Below are 22,025 nucleotides of genomic sequence, written 5' to 3' on the forward strand. Positions count from 1 at the left end.
CTGACCAGTTTGTTCGCGTAGCCCCCCTGGGGCCCATAGGGGATCGTGTAGGGGTGCCTCTCCCGCATCTCGGGCTGGCTGTACACCAAGTCCTCCGGCTGGTTGTAGGCGTGGGTGTTGATGATGTTGAGGTTTCGCAGGGACTGGCTCTGGCTGTCCGTGTGCACGACGCCCCTCTTCATCTGCCGCATGACCGTCTCGTAATCGGGCGTGGGCCGGTAGGATGGTACGATGATGGCGCTGTGCCGGTGGCTGGGGATGTAGTCCGCCCGCATGATGTCACTCCCAGGGATGCTGAGGTTGGAGGAGACAGGAGAAGCCTGGATGAAGCTTTGGGAGCAGCTGAGGGAGTTGACGCTGTGAACGCTACACACGCTGCCGCCGTTGGTGACGGTGCCATTTAAATAACTTAAGTCCAGGCTGTTGTGTGAGTTGCAATACAAGGCTTCTTCATTCCCATGGATGATGCTGTCTGCAAGAAGTCAAACAGAGGCCCATGAACCTCCACGCCATCCTGCTTCCATTGAGTTGGTCCTCACACTCATGGGGGTAATTTTTAACTCACAGAAGTCATAAAAAGGGAAATCCCATGGTCTCCACCCATATATTCCATAGAAAAAACCCAGCAATTTCTTGGGCAAGATGCCAACATACTGAAAGAGTATTTTAAAGCACACTATAAAGAAAAAGTGAACCTAAACAAATGAAGCTAGGTACACATGGAACTGTTGTCAGCTGGGTTAAGTTCTTGATTTGGCCTGAGGTTTTAAATCAGGTACCAACAACGGTCCTCACACTGGAAGACCGGTCCCTCTTGTGCAGGGCTCAGTGACAGAACTGGATATTTGGGCCAGGAAGTGAAGAACTTTGAGTTCTTGGAGCTGATCTTCCTGACTGCAATGGAAAAACTCCCTGTATCCAAGGGACTGCCGAGCATCAATCAAGACACAAAGCAAGTAACACAGTCAGGATGTCAGCAAGCATGGCTACTTCATTATGATCAGCAACCAGTGGAAGGCAAAATAAGACTCAGGAGTGTAATTTTAGCCACTGTCTAAAACCCGCCTCTAGACTTGGTTTCATCACCAAGGTCAATTTCACATTAAACTTATTAATACTTTAAACAGGTACCTAAAGAGATAAAAGATAGTGAAGGACAGGGAGGCCTGCCATGCTACAGTCCATGGGGTCACAAGGAGTCAGACACGACTTAGCGACTGAACAACAACAATAACAAAGAGAATAAAAAGCAGATTTCTAAAGTCAGGACCATTCTATGCATCCAATGTTCCTTTAACACACACACACACACACACACACACCCCCTCGGGAGGCAAGCTCTCACAAACACATTTTTCTGTGGGCAAAATATATTCGTTTGTACATTATAGACTTAAGCATGAGCAGAGTAGAGGAATTCAAAGGCAGAGAAGGTTAAAAAACAGAAAAGGTGACTGAAAATACTCAGCTGCCTAAAGAGGAGAGGTGGGAACACAGACAAAATGAAATGATAGAGGCAAGGAAAACTAGAGAGACAGAACTCTGCATTTATCCACCTCTAATGGAGTTTGGTGCCTTCCCATAGAAGCAGGGTAACTTTTGCTAGTCTGCTTATAAAAAGTAGTGTTTTATTAAATTACGTTATCTTGATGATCTTAGTTTCCAGGCTTGCACTTTGACAGTGCAAGAGCTAGCCTACGATAACACAGAAATGAATTATCCTTTACCCCACTGTCAACATCCGGTGTTTAATCCCATTCGTTTTCGAAGATGCAGTTACTGAAATGATCACGGAGCACCGGCTCCAGAGTTAAGACACTGATTTTCATATCCAAGCTCCTCCAATACCCTTTCTGTATCCCAGTTTCTGTAGCAAATGGAAATAACAACATCAACAGTACCTATCTCCTGGGTTTATTTTGAGGATGAAATGAGACAATGCAGTGCAAGTACTTAGAACGGTGCTTAAGGAAAAGAATTGCTCTATAAATGCTCATCGTTAGACCATTATTGAAATGGGTTTTTTTTTCCCATACATTTTGCAGGGGAGTGTTTAGAGAGACAAGGAACTAAAGAGTTTAACAAGTGCACTGAGAAAGAGACTAGGGGAGAGGCGGCAAATGAGAGCTAAGATGAGGGGCTGAGATTACGTGTGTGTTTCTTTCAATTATTCTGGACGCCTGTGTTCTCTGTCATGAAAACCTGGCTGACTGTTACAAGCTCTCTGACCCTGGCAAGGAAGGTGAAGAGTCTTCCGCTGGGCTTAGCTGTCACTCTCTTCTCTAACCCACTTTCGAGGATGAGGAGGAAGAGAAAGGAACTCGCCTTCTGTCTTCCCCCAACTCCTTCCACATGCAATTCTGGGGAAGTTTTCGTCTCAGGGGTAAATGGTATTCCGTGACTCTCACAAATCCCAAACTGCTGCCATTCAGACCATGACAAAGTTAAAATAAAAGTATTGCTGTCACCTAAAACAAAATAATCTCAGCACTGATCCCCAGTACTCAAATTCAGGTCTTAAGGGACAGCAGCAAGCCAGCGTTACCTTGAGAAGTATGTGTTTCCGAGTAGTGTTCGCCACACTGGACGTGCATGGGAGGCAGGATGTAGGGCTGTTGCCGGGGCTGAAACAGAGAACACAGCACACGTGGGAGGTCCCGCACCAAACCGCTCAGGAGCACCAGCCCGAGCACACGACGGGCCCCACTGCTCATCCCTGCAAGGAGAAGTGCGAGGGATTCTCTGCCCTCCTCCCTCAGACCACCCTCTTCTGAGCATCTGCACCCTCATCTCATCAACAAGCCTCAGACTGGAGACACACAAAGCGGGGAACGGGGAGGCTGGTTCAAGGTGAGAACGAGGCTGCAATCAGCATGAAGGCCCTTCATTAGAGCCTATTTTCTAACACCCTTGCAAAGTTCCCAGTGCCATTTTTCAAAGGAATAACTCAGAACATGCATATTATTATGTGCCACCTAAAACATAATGAGAGTCGAGGGGAAGCCTGTTTGCTTCTATTCAAAACTGGGTCCCTCCTAAAGCCACAAGCTTGTATCCTTCGGCATAGCTGTAACCGTGGCCCAAGTTCACATTGCCACAGCAACCTCTAACAGGGGTGGGGGAGTGTTAAGCTGGGCCCACTTGCAAACGTATATAATCTGAAGTGGGGACCCCTAACAGTAAGTTTGCAATTCCCAGGACCACTTACTGACCCTCCCCCATTGCAGAACCAAATGTGGAAAGGTCTTGCAGAGAACCTCGCAGGTGCAATCATCTACCCTTTCAGTGAAGACTCACTGCCCTGAGATTCCAACATGGCCATTTACACTCAATCTGAATAACTGCATGTTGCAGAGGAGGGTAAAACTCTTATAGAAAACACCAAAATGCTTAGACAGTTTTACTACTTGGGGAGCCGACAAAGGAAATATGATTAGTTGCTAATGTGGTCTAGAAGAAGTCATTTAATCTTAGTAGGTCTCAGCTTCCTGTCAATCAAATCAGTCTCCTCCTTCCAATATTATCCATTTTATTTAGATATTGGGGTTCCACGTAAAAATATGTTTGAAGAAAGAGTTGTAACGCTAAAAAAATAAACTTTAAGCTTGTAAACCACCAAACCGGATGGTCTCTTATATTTCTATTTGATTATCTTCAAATTTGTCTTATAGACATTGGTTTAAATATTACTGCTTTGGGACAGAAGTTGAGCTCAAACCAAAAAAACCATACAAAGCCAGCAGGGGTCACACTTTCTCAGTATCCCTAGACTGAAGAACACTCGGCAATATGAAACTGGGTTGGTAACTCATCTACTATTTGCTTTTCTGCAAATAATGTTTATGTACCAAAAGAGGAAATAAAGAAGATATAATGACCAGAAATCCAAAAATTAAAGAGAATCAGAAGAGAAGAAATAAAAATGGAAACCAATCTAATACAGTAGTTAAGGGTATCGGTTCTTCTAAACATTCCCAAATCTCTCTTTGGCTGGTCTTTGACTAGCAGTTTAAAAATATTTTTCCTCTTTTTGGTAACACCTAATTCAACTCAATTTTTTCCATGACTGGATAGCCAGTTTTCAGGGCAACAAAAAAATACAAAAAAAAAAAAAAGCCAGCAGGGAAGGATTCATACAAGAGAATAGAAATACATAGCAAGGCAAAGTTGGCTCATCCTGCCTTCTCTAGCTTTAATTTTTTAAAAAAGAAAAATCCTACAAGTAAGTGACTGTTTATGAACCGACATAAGTGTATAAGCAATACAAGTGAGAAGTAATAATAGCAATTTTCCAAATACCATTTCAGGATTGTATTATTTATTCTATCTCTTTATATATTTCAGTGTATTATTCTGTTTCTTTCTAGATCTGCTAAGACAACAACAAATTAGATGCCACAATATAGGAGGCAGAGGAGCAAGAGAAAAACAACCACCCGGAACCCTGGTTATCAGCTAGGAAACCCAAAGGTGCCGTTATCTGGCTTTACTCTCACTCATCCCAAGGAACACTTGCTGACACGGTTTAATCCTAAAGGGCAGAGGAAGGGGAGAAGCCAGGAACCTGGCTTCCTGCAGATTATCTGCATCCGAATGAAACAGGAAAGCCTCTGCATCTTCTCCAGATAATCAGGATGCGATCAAAGCACAAGATGGCCCTGAAACACTGCTTCCCCTGGCATTTCATGGACACAAGTGAACATTTATCTCACTAGTGAAGACCCGTGGACTCTAAGGAAGGGAAAAGGGAAATAATATCAACAAAGGAGAAGAATAAAGAAAACAATGCCAGGAGGAAATCCCGTTGCTGCTTCAGGGGAGAAGGCCAAAGCAACCCACTACATCTCCAAGGACTTTCTGTGAGAGATCACGCATTGACACAGAGAATTAATAGTATTTACACATGGGTTCTCAGGAATTATTACGTGATGATAAGATGTCCAAACTCTAGCATTCTAAGAATTCATGTGAATGCATTTTCCAGGAAAAAAAAAAATTCCTTAAATAGTTCCTTTTAAATAACAGGTTAAAGATGTCCTATAGGATATATATCATGTATAAAGAAAAATTTTATTCTCCCATAAATTCAAAGGAACTCTTCACCTACAGACATTTAAAGGTCACGTGTTTATTTTGATTTTGTGTAAAATAAATCATAACCTAGAATAAGTTATTTCCTTATTCACATGACAATGAGTTGTTTCCTTATTCGTATGAGAAGAGCAGTTTTTTGTGGTTTTTTTTTTTTTAAGGCTAACAGTAGGTAGAAAAGTACCTCAGTTCAAATTCTGTTGACCTTAAAATTAGAAAATTAATTAACCTTAATTTTCTTCCCCACTAAATATTCTATCTGAGACCATCAACTAGACTCCTTCAATATTTCCTTCAAGGAGTCATTTTCTGACTAGTTTATTGAACTGTCTGTGGCAGTGAACACAAAAGAATTTGCCGAGATTATAACTGATGACATGTCTACATGTGCAAAAATCAGGAACAGTGATAAAGCAAGTGGGGAAAATAACACACACAAAGTAAGCTGCATGCTGAAGGACTAAGATCTCATCGGCCTGGAATAAGACTCCCAGGGGTGAACCTGGGGTCCCATTTAGAGAAGTGATGGCCATGGGTGTGCACACCCCACCTGCAGAGCAGACTGATGTCCTTCTGCGTTCTCACCAGATTTCACCTGGTCATGATGCCCTGGCCACCCCTCCCCTCAAAATCAACCACAGAAGGACACGTGAACCCCAGCGGTCAGAGGACTGGATAACTGAAGATGTCATACATACCAGGGAAGACCGGCTCCAGGTGGGCTGGCGTCTGATAGGGGGTGGAGAATTGGATTGTCTATACGAAAAGTTGAAAAAAATGAGGATGGTTATTCTTATTTACCAAGTATAAGATGACCTGATAGATGAGAGAAGGAGAAGAGGGGAAAGTAGACAAAATGGGTTAAGAATCACAGTAGAACAGGGACTTCCCTGGTGGTACAGTGGGTAAGAACCCGCCTCCCAGTGCAGGAGACACAGGGTCAATCCCTGGTCCAGGAAGATTCCACATGCCAAGGAGCAACAAAGCTTGTACACCACAACTACTGAGCCCTCGTTTTGGAGCCCTCAAGCTACAACTACTGAGCCGAGTGTCACAACTACTGAAGCCCGTGCACCTGGAGCCTGTGCTCTGCAAAAGGAGAAGCCACCACAAACAGAAGCCTGTGCATTGCAACGAAGAGTAGCCCCCAGATTGCCGCAGGTAGAGAAAGCCTGAGAGCAGCAAAGAAGATCCAGCCAACCTACATATCAAATAAATAAGAATTATGGTAAAACAAAAATATTTTCTATATCTGGTTGGTGAAGCCAAGACAATTTTAATTTCCTTTTTTGTTCTTGTTTTATTTGCAAAATGTTTGGAATAAATGATATTTTCTAATGTTTTACAAAGTAATATGAAAAGAATGAGGCTTCTTTCTAAAGATGAATTTCAAGGGAAATAAAAATCAAAGACCATCTTTTAGAGGTCAGAGAACAGAGACCTCTGGAGAAGGATACTGCTCAGATGATGCTGATTTCATAAACTCCAGAGACCTATCCCAAGCCTTCATGTAGCCCATGGTGAGACTCTAAAACTGCATACAGAGTTTACTGTCTGTGTAGGGGATGAGGGTGTTTTTAGAGAGTCCCAGTTTTCATCAGATATGAGAATAGGAACCTCCCATACCTGGTTAGGAAGAAGAAAGGAATGGTTATTACAGAAGTACAAAGGAGGACAGAGTTTCCTTAATTTTCAATCTAATACGTGATGCTCACTTGTATAAGAAGAAAAGGACACAAAAGAAATACAAATACTCAGAAAGTTTTATAATAAAGCCACTTGCTAAGATATGGTCAAACAAGAAGACTATAGTGATATTTACTTCTCAAAATAGTTTTCTTCTTAAACCCACCCTATTGAAGTCAACTATAGAATTCTTGTTAATTCAAAGACATCTCAACAAATAAAAGGCAGTAGCAGAAAATTGCAAAGATGTGACCTAGAGGGAATCTGTTCAAAAGAATGGGGTGTGTGTGTGAGCATGCAAAGGAATGATGTGTATGCACAAAAGAATGGGGTGTGTGTGTGTATGTGTGCGTGTGCATGCGTGCGTGCAAAAGAATGGGGTGTGTGTGCAAAAGAATGGGGTGTGAGTGCAAAAGAATGGGGTGTGAGTGCAAAAGAATGGGGTGTGTGTGTATGTGTGTGTGTGTGCAAAAGAATGGGGTGTGAGTGTAAAAGAATGGGGTGTGTGTGTGCACATACACAAAAGAATGGTGTGTGTGTGTGCACGCATGCAAAAGAATGGGGTTTGTGCATGCACGAGAACATGTGTATGCAATGTGCATTTATAACATAGACATGGCTGTTTAATTGCTGCTCCTGAATCAGTGCTCTTCTGTTTACGTTTGCACACTTTGTTTGCAGACCTGATAGAGTCATCCTTTGATATCTAAGGAGGAGTGGTTCCAGGACCCCTCAGATACCAAAATCCACTGATGCTTTTGTGTAAAATGGCATAGGATTTGCATATAACCAATGTACATCCTCCCACACACTTTAAATCATCTCAGGCTACTCATAATCCCTAATACAATGTAAACAGCTGCCAGTACAAAGGAAATTCAAGCTTTCCTTTTTGGAACTTTCTGGAATTTTTAAAAAATATTTTGATCCACAGTTGGTGGACTCTACGGATGTGAAACCACAGATACAGAGGGCTGACTGACTGTACTATCAAATATACTTTCAGACTCCAAGAGTGACCAGTGGCAGAGACTGGCTTAAAAGAGTCTCCATCATGTAGGGAAAAAAGTCTGCCAGGACCTGATCCTCCAGTTTTAAAGCAGTGCCTTCTACAGCAGGATCTGCTCTAGGACAGCGTTTTCACACTCTTGGATGTGTCCACTGGGGAAGCGGGAAAGCAGTTCTTCTCTTGCATTTACATCCCTGAAGTTCTTTGAAACAAAATTAAGCACCTTGGGCGCCCCAACTGCTGAGGTACTCTGCTGAGGAATGTCTTTTGAAGGCAACCAGAGGAAATTCAATGATAGCATGAGCCAGACACACTCTATCCAAGGTCAGGTCACGGTTAAGTTCTCTCATCAAACTCTCTTTATCATCCCCATTTCCAAATTAAATTGAAAACACACACATGGATTTGTGACATCTATTAGTGTCTTCCAAGTCTTCCTCTAATTACCCTGGCCTCTCATTTACAGGCGGGTGACTTGACCCAGAAGCACATGCAGGGTTAGCCAACTGTGTGAGTGCCACGGGGCTGAGGATGACAGCAGCTTCTTCTCTTTCAAGTTGGCTCATCACTCCGCTACACGCTTCTGAACACACGCTACATCTGACACGAAGGGGCGCCCTGGCAAACTGGGAGCCGCTCGGCTCCTCCAAACTCAAGGCGGAGGTTGGAAAGGCACTGATGTTGGCCACTCCATCCAGGAAGTCAAGCATTCACAGTCAATTTGCAAATCATTTCCCCCTAGGCATATAGGCGACACCAGACGGTCTTCATCATTAAAGCTCTTTCCCTCCCGCCTGGCTTCAGCTTGCCCCTTTAGCTTCTACAAGGAATGAGGCGAAAGAGTGAGCGGAAAAGGTGATCTACAACGTTCCGAAAGCGTAAGAATTTAAGCTGGAACGAGCCATCCAGGGAGCAGGTGGATGAAATGTTTACTTACTCGGTGCAGATCTTGTTTTGTTTGTAAAATTTGTGCCGCGTAGCAAACAGCCGAGATATATACTTGGCATTCTCGATATCCTCCTTGGAAAAGAAGAAATAAACACTTGTTTGTATATGCATTTTATTACGATTCCTCTGGGCAGGGACATGTCCCTTCCTCCCTTCACGTCAGGCATAAAATAGCCGCCTGAGCCACAAACCAACATGCTGAAATTCAGCGGCGGTCACGTTGATGAAGCCCACCCAAGAATGTTAGATGATACTGCGTGTTAGAGAATCCTTTATGTCCACGGCGCTGGAGTTACACTGGTGATCTGGCGTGTCTTTACATATGCCAAACCAAGTGCTTTGCAAATCAATAAATGAATCAAGGCAGAGTGTGGCATGGATATCTAGCAGAGAGGTGCATGAACTGCCTTGGTTCTCAAGAAGGCACTCAACTGAAAGGCAGTCACCAGTTTGCTTCAGATCAGCCTTGGGCTGTGATGGCAAAGAAAATCCAAATAAGCCAACGAAAGAAAATACCACACCATATCATCAGAGCTGACTCGTGAAGGGCATGCCAGACATTGTGATCTAGCTCAAATAAGACTGGTGGAGGAACACAAAGCTTAGAGTAAAACTCAGCTTGGAACCCTGGCATTGTGAGCATCAGGTCACCAACACCGCTTGGAAATGAGTGATGGCAGCACTGGGCACGTAATGGAAAGTTATGGGTCTGTTAGACTATTTATTCTCTCATGACATGGAGACCAAGGAAAGCATATCAGGAGCTGAGAAGTCAGACCGCCAGCGGCCTGCGGGACCGTGCCTTCATTGTCTGTTTTGTTTACCGTGTGAAAGAGGGCAGTCTCCTCTTTGTTGACGAGCTCCACCAGGATAGTCGACTTGTTGTGGGTGATGTTTCCCATGTCATTCCACCTGCGCAGAAGAAACCCGACAGTGTTTGCCCAAAGACTTCCCAGACATTTATGACAGCACAGGAGGGTCATCTGCTATGACCCTGAGGCTCTGCTGAGCCTCACTTTACAAATTATGGTTTAGCTGTATTTTAAAAAGCTAAACATTTCTTCCTTTAAAGCAGAAATGGAAATAAAATGCAATATTCATCTACTTAAATAGCTACACACCACCTCAACATTGCTGTTTGATACAGTACACTTTCCCTTATGAGCTAGGAGAAAAATATGCAAGAGACTTCTGCTGCCTAGTTTTTCATATTTTCAGATGGACAAAGTCTTTTCCATGAACCCCATTCTCAATGCTGGGAGAGCAGGTCATTTAAAAATCATGTGTGGAGTTCCCAGGAGGTCCAGTGATTAGGAGTCCAGCCTTTCACTGCTGTGTGCCCCAGATCACTCCTGGTTGGGAACTAAGACCCCACAAGTCACATAGGGCAGCAAAAAAAAAAAAATAATAAATTAGGTATTTTCAGGACCTAGGCTGAAGAATTCACGGAGATTCTGTGTTGCAATGTACACTACAGATTTGATGATGCCACTTAGAAAAAATGCTGAGGGAAGGTTCAATGTGCCTACATTTTTGTGATCTAAAGACACACACAGACAAATTTCCTTCCCTTTCCTCATGGAGATCTGACCTAAAATGGGATACACAGAGAGAACCACCAGACAAGGGAAGGTAAAGCTCCTGCTTCCCATTCTATTTAGAGCCAGTTTCTAATCACCTCTTACACTACCTGCCCTTCACTCTGCTCCCCAACCTATAATTCCCTGCCCACTGCCTTTTCCTCTCCATCCTGCTTTTTTTTTTAACTTAAAAAAAATTTTTTTTGACCATGTTGTGGCAGAATGAGGGATCTTAGTCCCCCAGCCATGGATCCAACTCGCACCCCCTGTAGTAGAAGTTCAGAGTCTTAACCGCTGGACTGCCATGGAAGTCCCCTTCCATCCTGTGCTTGCTCATTGCACTCCCTTCTCTGCCTGCATGATTCCTTTAAGACTCCAAAGCAGCCACCTTCTCCAGGCAGCCTTTCCTCATTCCCAACCACCTACACGCCAGGAAAGAGCCGGGTGTAGTCCTTTATCAGTCACCACATTGTATCACAGTGGTTTATGTCTGTGATCAGGTTCCTAACTAAACCAAGCTCAACCACAGGACCCGTGCCTTGGGCAGAGATTCTGCCTGCTTTATCTCTGTATTCCATGGACCGAGTGCACCTGGTATAGGGCACACGCTAGATGCTTGCTGAAATAATGAGAGTAATGATGTTGCCTCCTCTCTGTATAACGGCCAGTTCTTTTATCAGCTCTCTAGGTAGACAACTTTCCCACTTTGGAGATGAGGCAATTCAGGTCAAAGGGGAGGAATTACCCTTATCCACTTGCATGCATTGGAGAAGGAAATGGCAACCCCTCCAGTGTTCTTGCCTGGAGAATCCCAGGGACGAGGGAGCCTGGTGGGCTGCCGTCTATGAGGTCGTCCAGAGTCGGACACGACTGAAGCGACTCGGCAGCAGCAGCAGCCTTCCTTATCAGCATGAGTTCTATCGATGCCTTTCAGGTTTTCCTCCAATCACCCTTCTATTACACCAATGCCATCTGTGTTTATATACATCTACAGGTACTCTGCAAGCTATCTGCTAATAGTTCCATAAGATCACATCTACATGGCCTCACAGCTACATGCTCCTTACTGAGGGTCTCAAAAGAGAAAAGATATTTGATATTCTCTGGCTCCATTCCCTCAAATAGATGGCCAAAATTCTGGATCCACTCCTCACTCCACCATATGACTTCACCTTTAGTGGCAGTTAACAGGACACTATAGTAGCAGTAAGTTCACATCTTATAAGGGTTTCAAGGCACCATGCTAAAGGAAGTGTGCTGGAAGCAGTTCCCAGGGAAACCAAACAAAACCCGTGAGGGGCTTATTATGAACAGTGAACTTTCAAACTGCTATTTTCGATTTAATCCAGAGCGCCAGAATGCAAAATCTATCTGCTTCTCTTCTCTGGACTCAAGCACTGATTTAGCTACAGAGAACTGTGTGGGACGAAAGGCCTGGATAGCTTTACCTGGGCATAAAAATGTATAGCTGCGACTCTGCCCATATTTATATATTTTGCTCAATTCGTTGCAGGTATATGAGTCCTGCAACATGTCCCAAAGTCAAAAGTGAAGTCGCTCAGTCGTGTCCGACTCGTTGCGACCCCATGGACTGCAGCCCACCAGGCTCCTCCGTCCATGGGATCCTCCAGGCAAGAATACCGGAGCGGGTTGTCCAAAAATCAAAAAGCTTATTTTGTAGCCCCAAAGCACTCTCTCTCCACGTCTCCTTCAATAATGTCTCTATTCAAAGAGCAAAAGAAAACAAATGGACAAATATAATGGCAGGGTGGGGACCTAGGAAAACAAAAGCCAATTAGGAAGCTTTTAGTGGGAAAACTTTCTCAAAATGACCTGCAGTAACTGCTGATCCAACAAGTACACGGCTGGCCAAGAATTTACTTCCAGAAGGTGGGCCATGCTCTGACTCTAAGAGCCATCTTTGATCTTCCCTGGACATGCAGCTCTGCTTATCAGATGCATATGCAGGAAAGCTGCTTTTCCTGTAAATAATAGGCCACACTGCCCTCATAAATGAAAGCAAGCATGCTGTTTTTCGGATTTTGACACTAGCATGGGATCTATGGGCATCAATACGAGGCAAACTCATGGACCTGTAACGTAGGGGACACCCTGTCACTTCCCTACGCTGCTTCCACTCCTGTTAAATGCAAAAGAAGGCTGAAGGATCAAAGTAATAAAAAAAGGACCAAGGTCTTTTCATTAATGATAACAAACATTGATTTTTCAAAACACACTTTCACAAATAGCCCTCTTTCTGTAATAGAAAAATTAGTTTGCACCTTTATAGCACATGGCATTAGGCAAAGGGCACGCTGGGCAATGGATGGAAGCCAGGTTGGATTTAATGACTGGTCATGGGTAATCTGGGCAAAGGTGATCCTGCAGGAGCCTCATGCCTAAAGAGCCCATTTCTAACCAGACTCATAGAATTTGGTTCCACTCTTCTGGCTCAGTGGGGGTTCAACTACGCACTTCTTGGAGTCAGTGGGAAGAAAGAGCATTCTCCATCCCCCACCCCCATACAAACCCCCAGGGAAAGTGAGAGGAATTTCTCTATAACCACTTAAACCCTGCAGAGAGGGCTGATCTTATTAGAGTTGAGAAAAGCTCAACTCTTATCCACGGTCTGGCTCTTAACTCATCCGTATAACAACTTTCATACTCCGTGTGGTTTGCAAGAGCACCTCCAGGGAAAAGGAGAAAGGAGAAAAATCAGACTACCTGTAGATTACTGCTTGTCTTCCAATTCTGTTCCTCACGAAAATCCCCATAAAGAAAATGCCCAGGTGCACACTGTTTCCATGATTGTCCTGCGCAAGATCAACAAGAGATGGTTGTGATGAAAAGCATCCCAGCGGTCGGGTAGCCTCCCCACGCGGACCATACCCCGTTTCTCGCCCACACGTGGAATGAATCGCAGACGGCATCCCGGCAACAAGGCAACCTGAAGGGAGGCACCCCGCTGCACCTCCTAAGAGACTACACAGATGTGTTTCCTTCTTTTATCTCAATTTGTCACATTTCCTGTTTAAGAAAGAATTTTAGGATTTTTCTCAGATTGGCTGGCAGTTTAGAGCTCTTTCATGAGCACCTATTGATATCTTTTTTAACCCTGGTTTTTGTGTTTTTTAATCAAAATTACATGTGCATACATTTTGATTATATATGCATACTACATATGTACAATGACACAGGCACATAATTTGAGGAACTGAATATTCTTTAGATCTTGTTTAAAGCAGCAGACCCAGCCCCACCATTTCCTCTCCTTTAAAGGCATCGGCTTCTACCACTTACAGCCCTAGAGTGTGTCCATTTGCATCCACCATGCTCGGCCTTCCAATTTAGAACCTCGTGTTCCTCAGTTCTGGGATATTTTCTCAAATTACTACCTTGTGTTTCCCTGTTCACTCTCTTCAGAACTCCCATTATTCAGATGCTGAACATCTGGGCTGGCCCTCCAATTTTATCTCCTGCCTCCCACGTTCCATAACTTCAGGGTTTTGGGTGAGACTTTTCTTTCCCTTCTAACCTATCCATTAAGTTTACCATTCCGATATCGTATTGTAAATTTCTGAGAGTTTTTATTTTCTGAATGTTCTCTTTTAAAAGCAATCTGTTCCTTCAATGAGGTAATATATAATATATATATAAATACCTATACATATATATGTAAAATCCCTGAAGCTCACAGTGTGAGGGATGGGGGAATCCTTCACCCTGCAGAATCTCTGCCTCTTTCGGGATGCTTCATTTTCATTGCACTGACCTCTGTTATTCCTATTGGGGCAACCCTGGGGTGTGTATGATCGGGTATGTATTCACACTCCTGGGGTGTGTATGATCGGGTATGTATTCACACTCCAGCGTGGGAGGCTAAACACTGGCTGGGACCTTTGTGAGCACAGGAAGGGCACGTGGACTATAAGCTTCAGTGCTGGGCAATCCACTGGGCCGTCTGGGAGAGGCCAGGGGTCTTGTCTTCAGTCTGGTCTCTTGGTCCAGTCAGGTGCCCCAGCCTCCTGCCTGGGAAAGCATAACCCAGCTTCCAGTGTTCTTGAGAGCAGAGCGGGAGCAGGACTCAGCATCCAGTGAGCAAACCGTCACCCAGCCCCTGCTCTCACTTGGGAGGCATCCTCGTTGTGGAGTGAGGGGAGAGACACGCCCAACTCAGCCCAAGAAAGGAAAGATAAACCCCCACCTTCCTCGGAATACCCATTTAAAACACAAAGACCTCCTTCTCAAGGACCTCTTCTCAACCCACCTCCCCAAAACTTTCCATTAACGAAGGAATCTTCTCATAGAGAGAGAGAAAGGGAAAGACAACTGCTGATGGCAAAAGCTGAGCGAGAAAGAACTAGGGAGTGGGGAGAGGGCCTCAGTAATCACAAGAGGTTAAAAGGTAAGTTACATGATCAAAAAAAAGAATCTGTGTGGGAAAAGAAGACGGGCAAAGTAGAGATGGGAAGAAAAAGGAAAATTCTGTGGAAAGACTTCCCTGGGGATGCTGCCAGGAGGTGGGTGCAGAGGTCTAGGGGGATGGATGGGGACGCGGGAGGGGCAGGCCATCAGCATGGGACAACGGAAAAAACACAGACCAGACCCCCGTTAGAACAGCACACGCAGCCTCTGGGTTGAGGCTCCAGCCCTCGTGTGACCCATTCCAGAAGCTCCCTCCCCCCATGCCCACCTGCTCTGACAGTACAGGAGCCCACAGAGGCTGTGGACGCCCCGTGTTTGTGGAGGGCGAGGGAAGACCTGTCAGGAAATGCACTGGTATTCCTGCTCCCCAATCTTGAAAAATTTTTTGAGAAATCACTCATGGGGGAGAAAAAAAACAACCCACACTAAACTTAAATGGTCATCCCTGGGACATATCCATAACATATGTTTGAAACCTTCCTTGGTCAAGAAGGACCCAACCAGCCCAGAGGGACTCCGTCACCACGGGCAGCCTGCCCTTGCTGCTTTTTCACTTACAGCCGGCTCCATCACAACCCCCATGGGTACCACCGCCCCGCCCCTCATCCTTGGGCCACCAGGAATCATGTGGTCTGTAGGTGGTCACCTGAGTCATGAACAGATATGCGGTGGGGGAGGAAAAAAAGCAGCAGCCCAGAGGAGTTACGCCCACGGGCCGTGAGTCAGCCGAGCCCGTCTGCCCACTCGGAGTAGCTCTGGTAGCTCCCTGTACTTTTCCCACTAAAGGACAGACTCAAAAATGCATCTGAACCCAGCACCGCGGATTTCAACGCTGTCTTCACTGCCTCTGTTTCCCACAGTTCAGAATGACTAAAAACCACGCAAGCAAAGGACCCCCACGACCAAACCTCCAACTTACAGGCCCGAGAAGTCGGTTTTCTAGAAGTGGAGAAAAGTTTACTCTGATTTTCCAAAATATCATGACTATATATGGGCTGCTGAAATGTAAGCGGGATGCAGATGGCTTCATAAGGCATTATTGCAAGGAAAATGGATTACAACCCTATGAAGGGCAGCCATTAGAGAAGCAAAAGAAAATTAAACAAATCTAAAAAAGAGTCATTTAGCCTTTTTTGCAAGCTGCGGCCACCCTGCTCGATTCTACTTGATACACATGGGCAGTTCTCATTAAGGCAAATTGCAAACGTGCGATGGAGGGGGAACAGAACGCTTATAAAGCAGCCAGTGGAGCCAGTTTGGAGTGAAATGTTTACGCTGAAATTGCAGGCGTCTCCCAAATCGCTGAAATGTGCCAGTTGCTTTAGGTTTCTGATAAAACTCCGTCTTTGGTAATGTGGGTCAGCAGAGAGAGGAAAATGAGTTTGGGTGATGGACTCCGTTCTATAGACGGTCTTGCACCATGACCCCACCACCACACCCTCACTTCAGGAGGTGAATCTGTTGCAAAGGGTGGGATGTGCTTATAACCATTTCCTAGGCATACTTTCCAGAAAACAGCAAAGGGGCTGGAAACCCACAGCAGAGGCTCTCTAGAGCCAGAGAAATAAAGTATAATTGTATCCAGGAAATGTTTCATTCTTCCTCACAAACAGTTATCACTGCATCAGCCCCAAGAAGAGAAAAGAAAAGGCCGAGGAGGAAAACTGCCGGGGAGGATCTGCATTAAGGCGCACACGACATTTGCTATGTGTCCCGCTCTAAGGTCGGCTGTGACCTTGATAACTTCTCGGCACCAGATGGGCTGGTGTTGGTACTCACTCAGAACACTGTCTTACAATTGAGATAGTCTGCTAAGGACTGTGGAAAGCTTCAAAATCTCTCCATTAACAAAGAAAGGTTTGCTTTCACTAGAGTAAATTGGTGCTAACTAATGCCATGTAGAAATGAGAAAGCCAAGCCTTCTGGTTCTCTGCTCTCAAGCAACACTGGTTTTCCAAATGCCTGTGCTGTTCTGAGACAGCTGAAGCAAGGACAGCGGGTGCTACCTTCACAGGGAAGATCTCCTGTCCAAATCCATCCAAGCGTTCCACCTCGTTGATGTACATAAGCTCGGCTTCTGCTGGCAGGATTCCACTAAAACCAAAAGAGCATCGAAGGAGGAAACGGTTAAGGGCAATAAAATCAGTGGAAGGCCCGACCCTCCTGGTGGCAAATTCCAGAATCGTGGCTTTAGTTCTGAGAAAAGCCATCATCACCCAACTGTGGGCACGGTGCATTGCTAAGTAATTCATTAACATTTCCCCCAGTAACCTTTCACTCAACAGGGAATAAGAGGAAGGCAAAGCATTTAATTGAGAGCCACAGCCCTATGAACATGGATTATGCCAGACGTCCTGGTGAATAATGCTGACCACTGTGGCGGGGTGGGGGGGGGTGGAAAATAGTATTTTTCTCCAACCTGGGAAAAAAGATCTCCACTGTTAAGAAAAAAAGAAGGAAAAAAGGAAGAAAGGAAAAAGATTATAAGGATGATAATTTGGGAGCCAAGTAACCAAGTTAGGAGAATCCAGGACTGCTGCACATATCCTCTGAGGTTGGAAGTGGTGGTGATTTAGTTGGAAGGGAAGCTGTTTATTTTTTATTCATCCCAAAGAGCTCCAAGCAGCCCTGAGCAAGCTCTCAGTGATGACTTGAATCTCACCATTTTTCTCCTTGACCTTGACTTTCCCACCCAAAGTAGCTCTTGAGGTCTACACTCAGCACAAGCAGCCCCAGGCTTCCCAAGTCGGGCAGCAGAGTTTTAGGAAGGTCACAGAGAGGAATTCCTCCGGCCAACCGCTCCGCATCAGTGTGGGTCTACTGGTGTTGAAGAACAGGGGAAAGGCGGGATGGAAGGGGGAGAAAGGAAAAAAAAAAGGGAAGAGAGAAAAAAGAAAGGGGAGTAGGGGCAGGGAGCACAGTTTTCCAATCTACATGCACTCTCAGAACAGAGCTGAGTCACTTGCTACAAGAAAAAGAACTGTGGGGACTCGGGGTGGGGGCCACCCCCTCCTGTCTCAGACAGGCCAGCGGGCAGCCCCGCCTCACCTGTGGGCTTTGCGCTCCTGGGCCACCTTCTGCGTCAGTTCCTCCAGAACAGCTTCTTCCAGAGCCAAATCCTGTCAAAATGGAAAGCAGTTCAGGTGCCTTGCGATTTTGCTCATGAGCCTTGACGTGCTCCTTTTTTCTAAAAATGCCCCTGACCCGCCTCACTCCCTCAACCTCCCTTTAATCCTCTGCAATTCCTTTTTCTTTTAATTTTTACTGGAGTAGAGTGGCCTTACAATGTTGTGTTAGTTTCTGCTGGACAGCAAAGCAGGTCAGCTTTAAAGTGTTAAAGTGGTAGTCACTCAGTCGTGTCTGACTCTTGGTAGTCCATGGACTGTAGCCCGCCAGCCTCCTCTGTCCATAGGGTTTCCTAGGCAAGAACACTGGAGTGGGTAGCCATTCCCTTCTCCAGGGGATCTTCCCAACCCAGGGATCGAACCTGGGTCTCCTGCATTGCAAGTGGATTCTTTACCAGCTGAGCTACTATGGAAACCCAAATCAGCTTTATGTATACAGATACCCCGGAGAAGGCAATGGGACCCCATTCCAGTACTCTTTTCTGGAAAATCCCATGGACGGAGGAGCCTGGTAGGCTGCAGTCCATGGGGTCGCTGAGGGTCGGACACGACTGTCTTCACTTTCACTTTTCACTTTCATGCATTGGAGGAGGAACTGGCAACTCACTCTAGGGTTCTTGCCTGGAGAATCCCAGGGATGGGGGAGCTTGGTGGGCTGCCATCTATGGGGTCGCACAGAGTCGGACACGACTGAAGCAACTTAGCAGCAGCAATCGCAGCATACAGGTACCCCCTCTTGTTTGGATTTTCATCCCACTGAGGTCACCACAGAGCGTGAGCAGAGGTCCCTGTGCTATGCAGCAGGTCCTCACTAGTCACCTGCTTTATATACTGTAGTGTGCATACGTCAATCCCACTCTCCCAATTCATCCCACCCCCTTCTCCCTGCTTGGTGTCCATATATGTGTTCATCTATGTCTCTATTTCTGTTTTGCTCCTTTTATTCCTTTGAATTACAGGTTGTCAGTTTTAGAACAGAGGTTCATGTTCACTTTTGTAACAGGGCTCTGCATTATAATAGGCTACTCCGAGGCATATTTGGGGTTGTCACCTAAACTCTGGAGGGCCTTAGTTCTTTTTCATTTTGCTTCTTCTTCCCTATCTGCCTGCCTCTCAGATTTTTATTTAAAATGCTTTGTAAGGGACTTCCCTGGTAGTCCAATGGTTAGGACCCAACACTCCCAATGTAGGGGGCATGGGTCTGATCCCTACTCGGAGAACTAAGATCCTGCATGCCACCTGGCATGGCCAAAAAAAAAAAAGCTTTGTAAGTGCCTCCCCATTTTTAAGAAAAATGTGAGGATATACAGGCAAATGAGTTTCCAGGCCACCATCCTCTCAAAAGTTGAGCCCAGGAAGGGACAGTGCCTGACCTTCTTATCCACTGGCCCAATCCCAGCAAACTAATTCAGAGCCACTTTAGGCAAAGCAGGCTCATTCAGAGGCTACTTGGCAGGGCCTTGGGAGCAAAAGAGGCCACGACAGCTAAACTACCTCAAGGGAGCTCCGGAATATAATAGCTGGGGAGCTAACCAGCTGGCGTCTTGACCAGATAAACCCCAGGCCCCTGGACCAGTGTTGCGCCAGCTCCCGTGGGAGTAGAGTCAACTGGACACAGGGCTTCTCAATTCCCCTTCTAGGACAGTGTGAGTATTTACAGAGCTTGTTAAACACCTACTGGGAAAGTGAGATGGAGTCTGGAGGAATAAATCCAAGACGGGGAGACCAGTCAGTTCCTGAGACACTGACAGGCGTGGTGATTCTAAAGCTTATCCTGTGGGTGGCTCCCGCCAGGAACCCTGCTGCCTCTGCCCTTCCTGGGCAGCAGCCTGGAAAGTTCTATCCTCCTCTGAGCCCCAGCGGAGGGCTGTTTGAGCTGTGCGTCCCAGGGAGGCCCTCCGAGGCTCATCACAGCCTCTGGGCGGGGCTGGGTGGTGGTGGGTGTGAGGCGGTGAGGGCTGATGCTTTCAAACCATCCAAAATGCCTCATTCCCTTTGTTGTAAAATATCATGTACAGAAAGATTAGCTCCACTTCAGCCACTTTTCATGAAACACTATCCCCAAGAAGGTACATCTCAAAACTGTAAGAAACATCCCATCTCAAATGATGAAATTATAAAAAGAAAAAAAAAATCAGAATATTTTTAATGTTGGAAAATGCTAGCATAGCTCTATACTGGAAATTCTTAGAGCTCTGCAGATGGTCCTGAGAGACCTTAGAGAAGACTGAGGGAATTACTGACAGCTCTTATTTTTCAAAGTGCTGTTGTCTGTTTAGCCACCCACTTGAAGCAACTCAAGTCCATGTTAGGAAATAAAGCTTGACGTGTTTTCAGTTTTATGCTGTGGGATCACAAAGATGCCACGTGGCTTAGAAATCTAGCTCTGGGTATACATCTGGCTACCGAGGACTAGGGATAACTCGATATTAATTTTGAAAAGCCAGTAAAAGGTGTGGCACAATAGGATAAAATAAAGCTAAGTGAAGATCAAAGAGTGCTCCAGTAAACCGCTGCCTCCAATTCTCTGAAAGAAGAAAAAGTCCAAAGGGACCCTCTACTATTGTACTCAACCCTACCAGCTCCATCTGCGTCTGGGCCTCCCTGAGGCACGCGGCCCCGCCACTGGGCCGGGCCAGAGAGGCAGAGGATGAAAAATGGCAGGGAGCGAGCCTGCACACAGCTGCACACCTGGGGAGCGCCCTGTGTACTTAACTTTGTTCTTTTGCTCAGCCGCAGAAATGCCATTTGACAAATTTCAGTGGCTTTATGAGATCAAACACAGCCATTCATCCCCGGTTCCCTCCCCCACCAAAGGAATGCATTCTGCCCTTTGAAAGCGCTAGTGGAACCCAGCGGAAAGTGTACAACCTGCCATGGCTCCCCACTGCCTGCTCAATCAGGTCACCACCTGGGCCTGGCATTCAGACCGTGCTTCAGGGCGACCCAGACGTCCCTTCAGACCTCTTCTCCCAAGTTTGTAACCTCAGGCCAACTATTCCCAACACAAACCGCTTTCACATGTCACCCCGACGTCTTTGAGGTCCATCACACCTGCCATTCCCTGGACAAGGCTTCCATGTTCGGCCGGGAGGGACAGAAGCCTTTCCCACTCTGGAGCTACATCTTCGGCCCTGTGTGTCTCTCCCATAGTCCTTACCAGAATCTGCCTACTGTCCTCCTTACATTTTGTTATTGCGGCTGTTTAGTCACTCATTCGTGTCAGCTCTTTGCAACTCCATGGACTGCAGCCCGCCGGGCTCCTCCATCCATGGGGTTTCCCAGGCAAGAATACTGGAGCAGGTTGCCATTTCCTTCTCCAGGCGATCTTTCCAACTCAGGGATTGACCTCATATCTCCTGATAGGCAGGTGGCTTCTTTACCACTGTGTCACCTGGGAAGCCCTGTCTTTCTCACACAGTTGTCTGGATACTCATCTTACCCTTTATCCTTGTCTCCCTCCTACTAGAAATGACAGAGACTTAAGTTCAGAAAGCTGCAAGCCTCCACATCACCGCCATGGCCCATCTCAGGGCTCTAAATGATACCTGCTTACAAACTCTCTGCATACAGTAGGTGACCAATAAGTGTCGAGTGAGCTGAACCAAATACACGACATGTCAGTTTCATATTGCCAAATGAGATTGTTTTGTTTTTGTTTTAGGTTTTTTAAAAAATTGTATTGGTGTATAGTTGATTTACAATGTTGTGTTAGTTTCAGCTGTACAGCAAAGCGAATCAGTTATACATGCACATATTGGTTGGTGGTTTAGTCACTAAGTCCTGTCCGATGCTTTGCGACCCCGTGGACTGTGGCCTACCAGGCTCCTCCATCCATGGGATCTTCCAGGCAAGAGTACTGGAGTGGGTTGCCATTTCCTTCTCCAGGGGATCTTCTCCACCCAGAGATCGAACCTGGGTCCCCTGAGTTGCATATATATACATATATCCACTCATTTTTACATTCTTTTCCCACATAGGCCATTACAGAGTACTGAGTAGAGTCTGAACTACACAAAGCTGCTGAATGATCACTAATACCCTCTGCCTGTCCCCTGTCTGCTCACATTTCCAACAGCGCAGAGTATTCATGCCTAGAAGGCACACACTTCAGCATCCTGTGCCTGCCTGAGACAGAAAAATATTCCGATGATGATGATA

The 22,025-nt window shown here is 45.7% G+C and overlaps 1 protein-coding gene across 1 annotated transcript in view; it reads right to left on the reverse strand.

Moving 5' to 3' along the window:
* Positions 1-22,025, reverse strand: part of PTPN14 (protein tyrosine phosphatase, non-receptor type 14) — a 190,038-nt gene that overhangs the window by 25,045 nt on the left and 142,968 nt on the right. Inside the window, exons 6-13 of the mRNA XM_010853060.1 lie at positions 17,788-17,858; positions 16,746-16,833; positions 13,039-13,127; positions 9,559-9,646; positions 8,724-8,806; positions 5,790-5,847; positions 2,546-2,624; positions 4-472 (exon numbers count right to left, since the gene is read on the reverse strand). Coding sequence (XP_010851362.1) covers positions 4-472; positions 2,546-2,624; positions 5,790-5,847; positions 8,724-8,806; positions 9,559-9,646; positions 13,039-13,127; positions 16,746-16,833; positions 17,788-17,858 — 1,025 coding nt within the window. The remainder of the gene's footprint in view (positions 1-3; positions 473-2,545; positions 2,625-5,789; positions 5,848-8,723; positions 8,807-9,558; positions 9,647-13,038; positions 13,128-16,745; positions 16,834-17,787; positions 17,859-22,025) is intronic.

Source organism: Bison bison, unplaced genomic scaffold (genome assembly GCF_000754665.1).
Source record: "Bison bison bison isolate TAMUID 2011002044 unplaced genomic scaffold, Bison_UMD1.0 scf7180017864322, whole genome shotgun sequence".
NCBI lineage: Eukaryota > Metazoa > Chordata > Mammalia > Artiodactyla > Bovidae > Bison > Bison bison.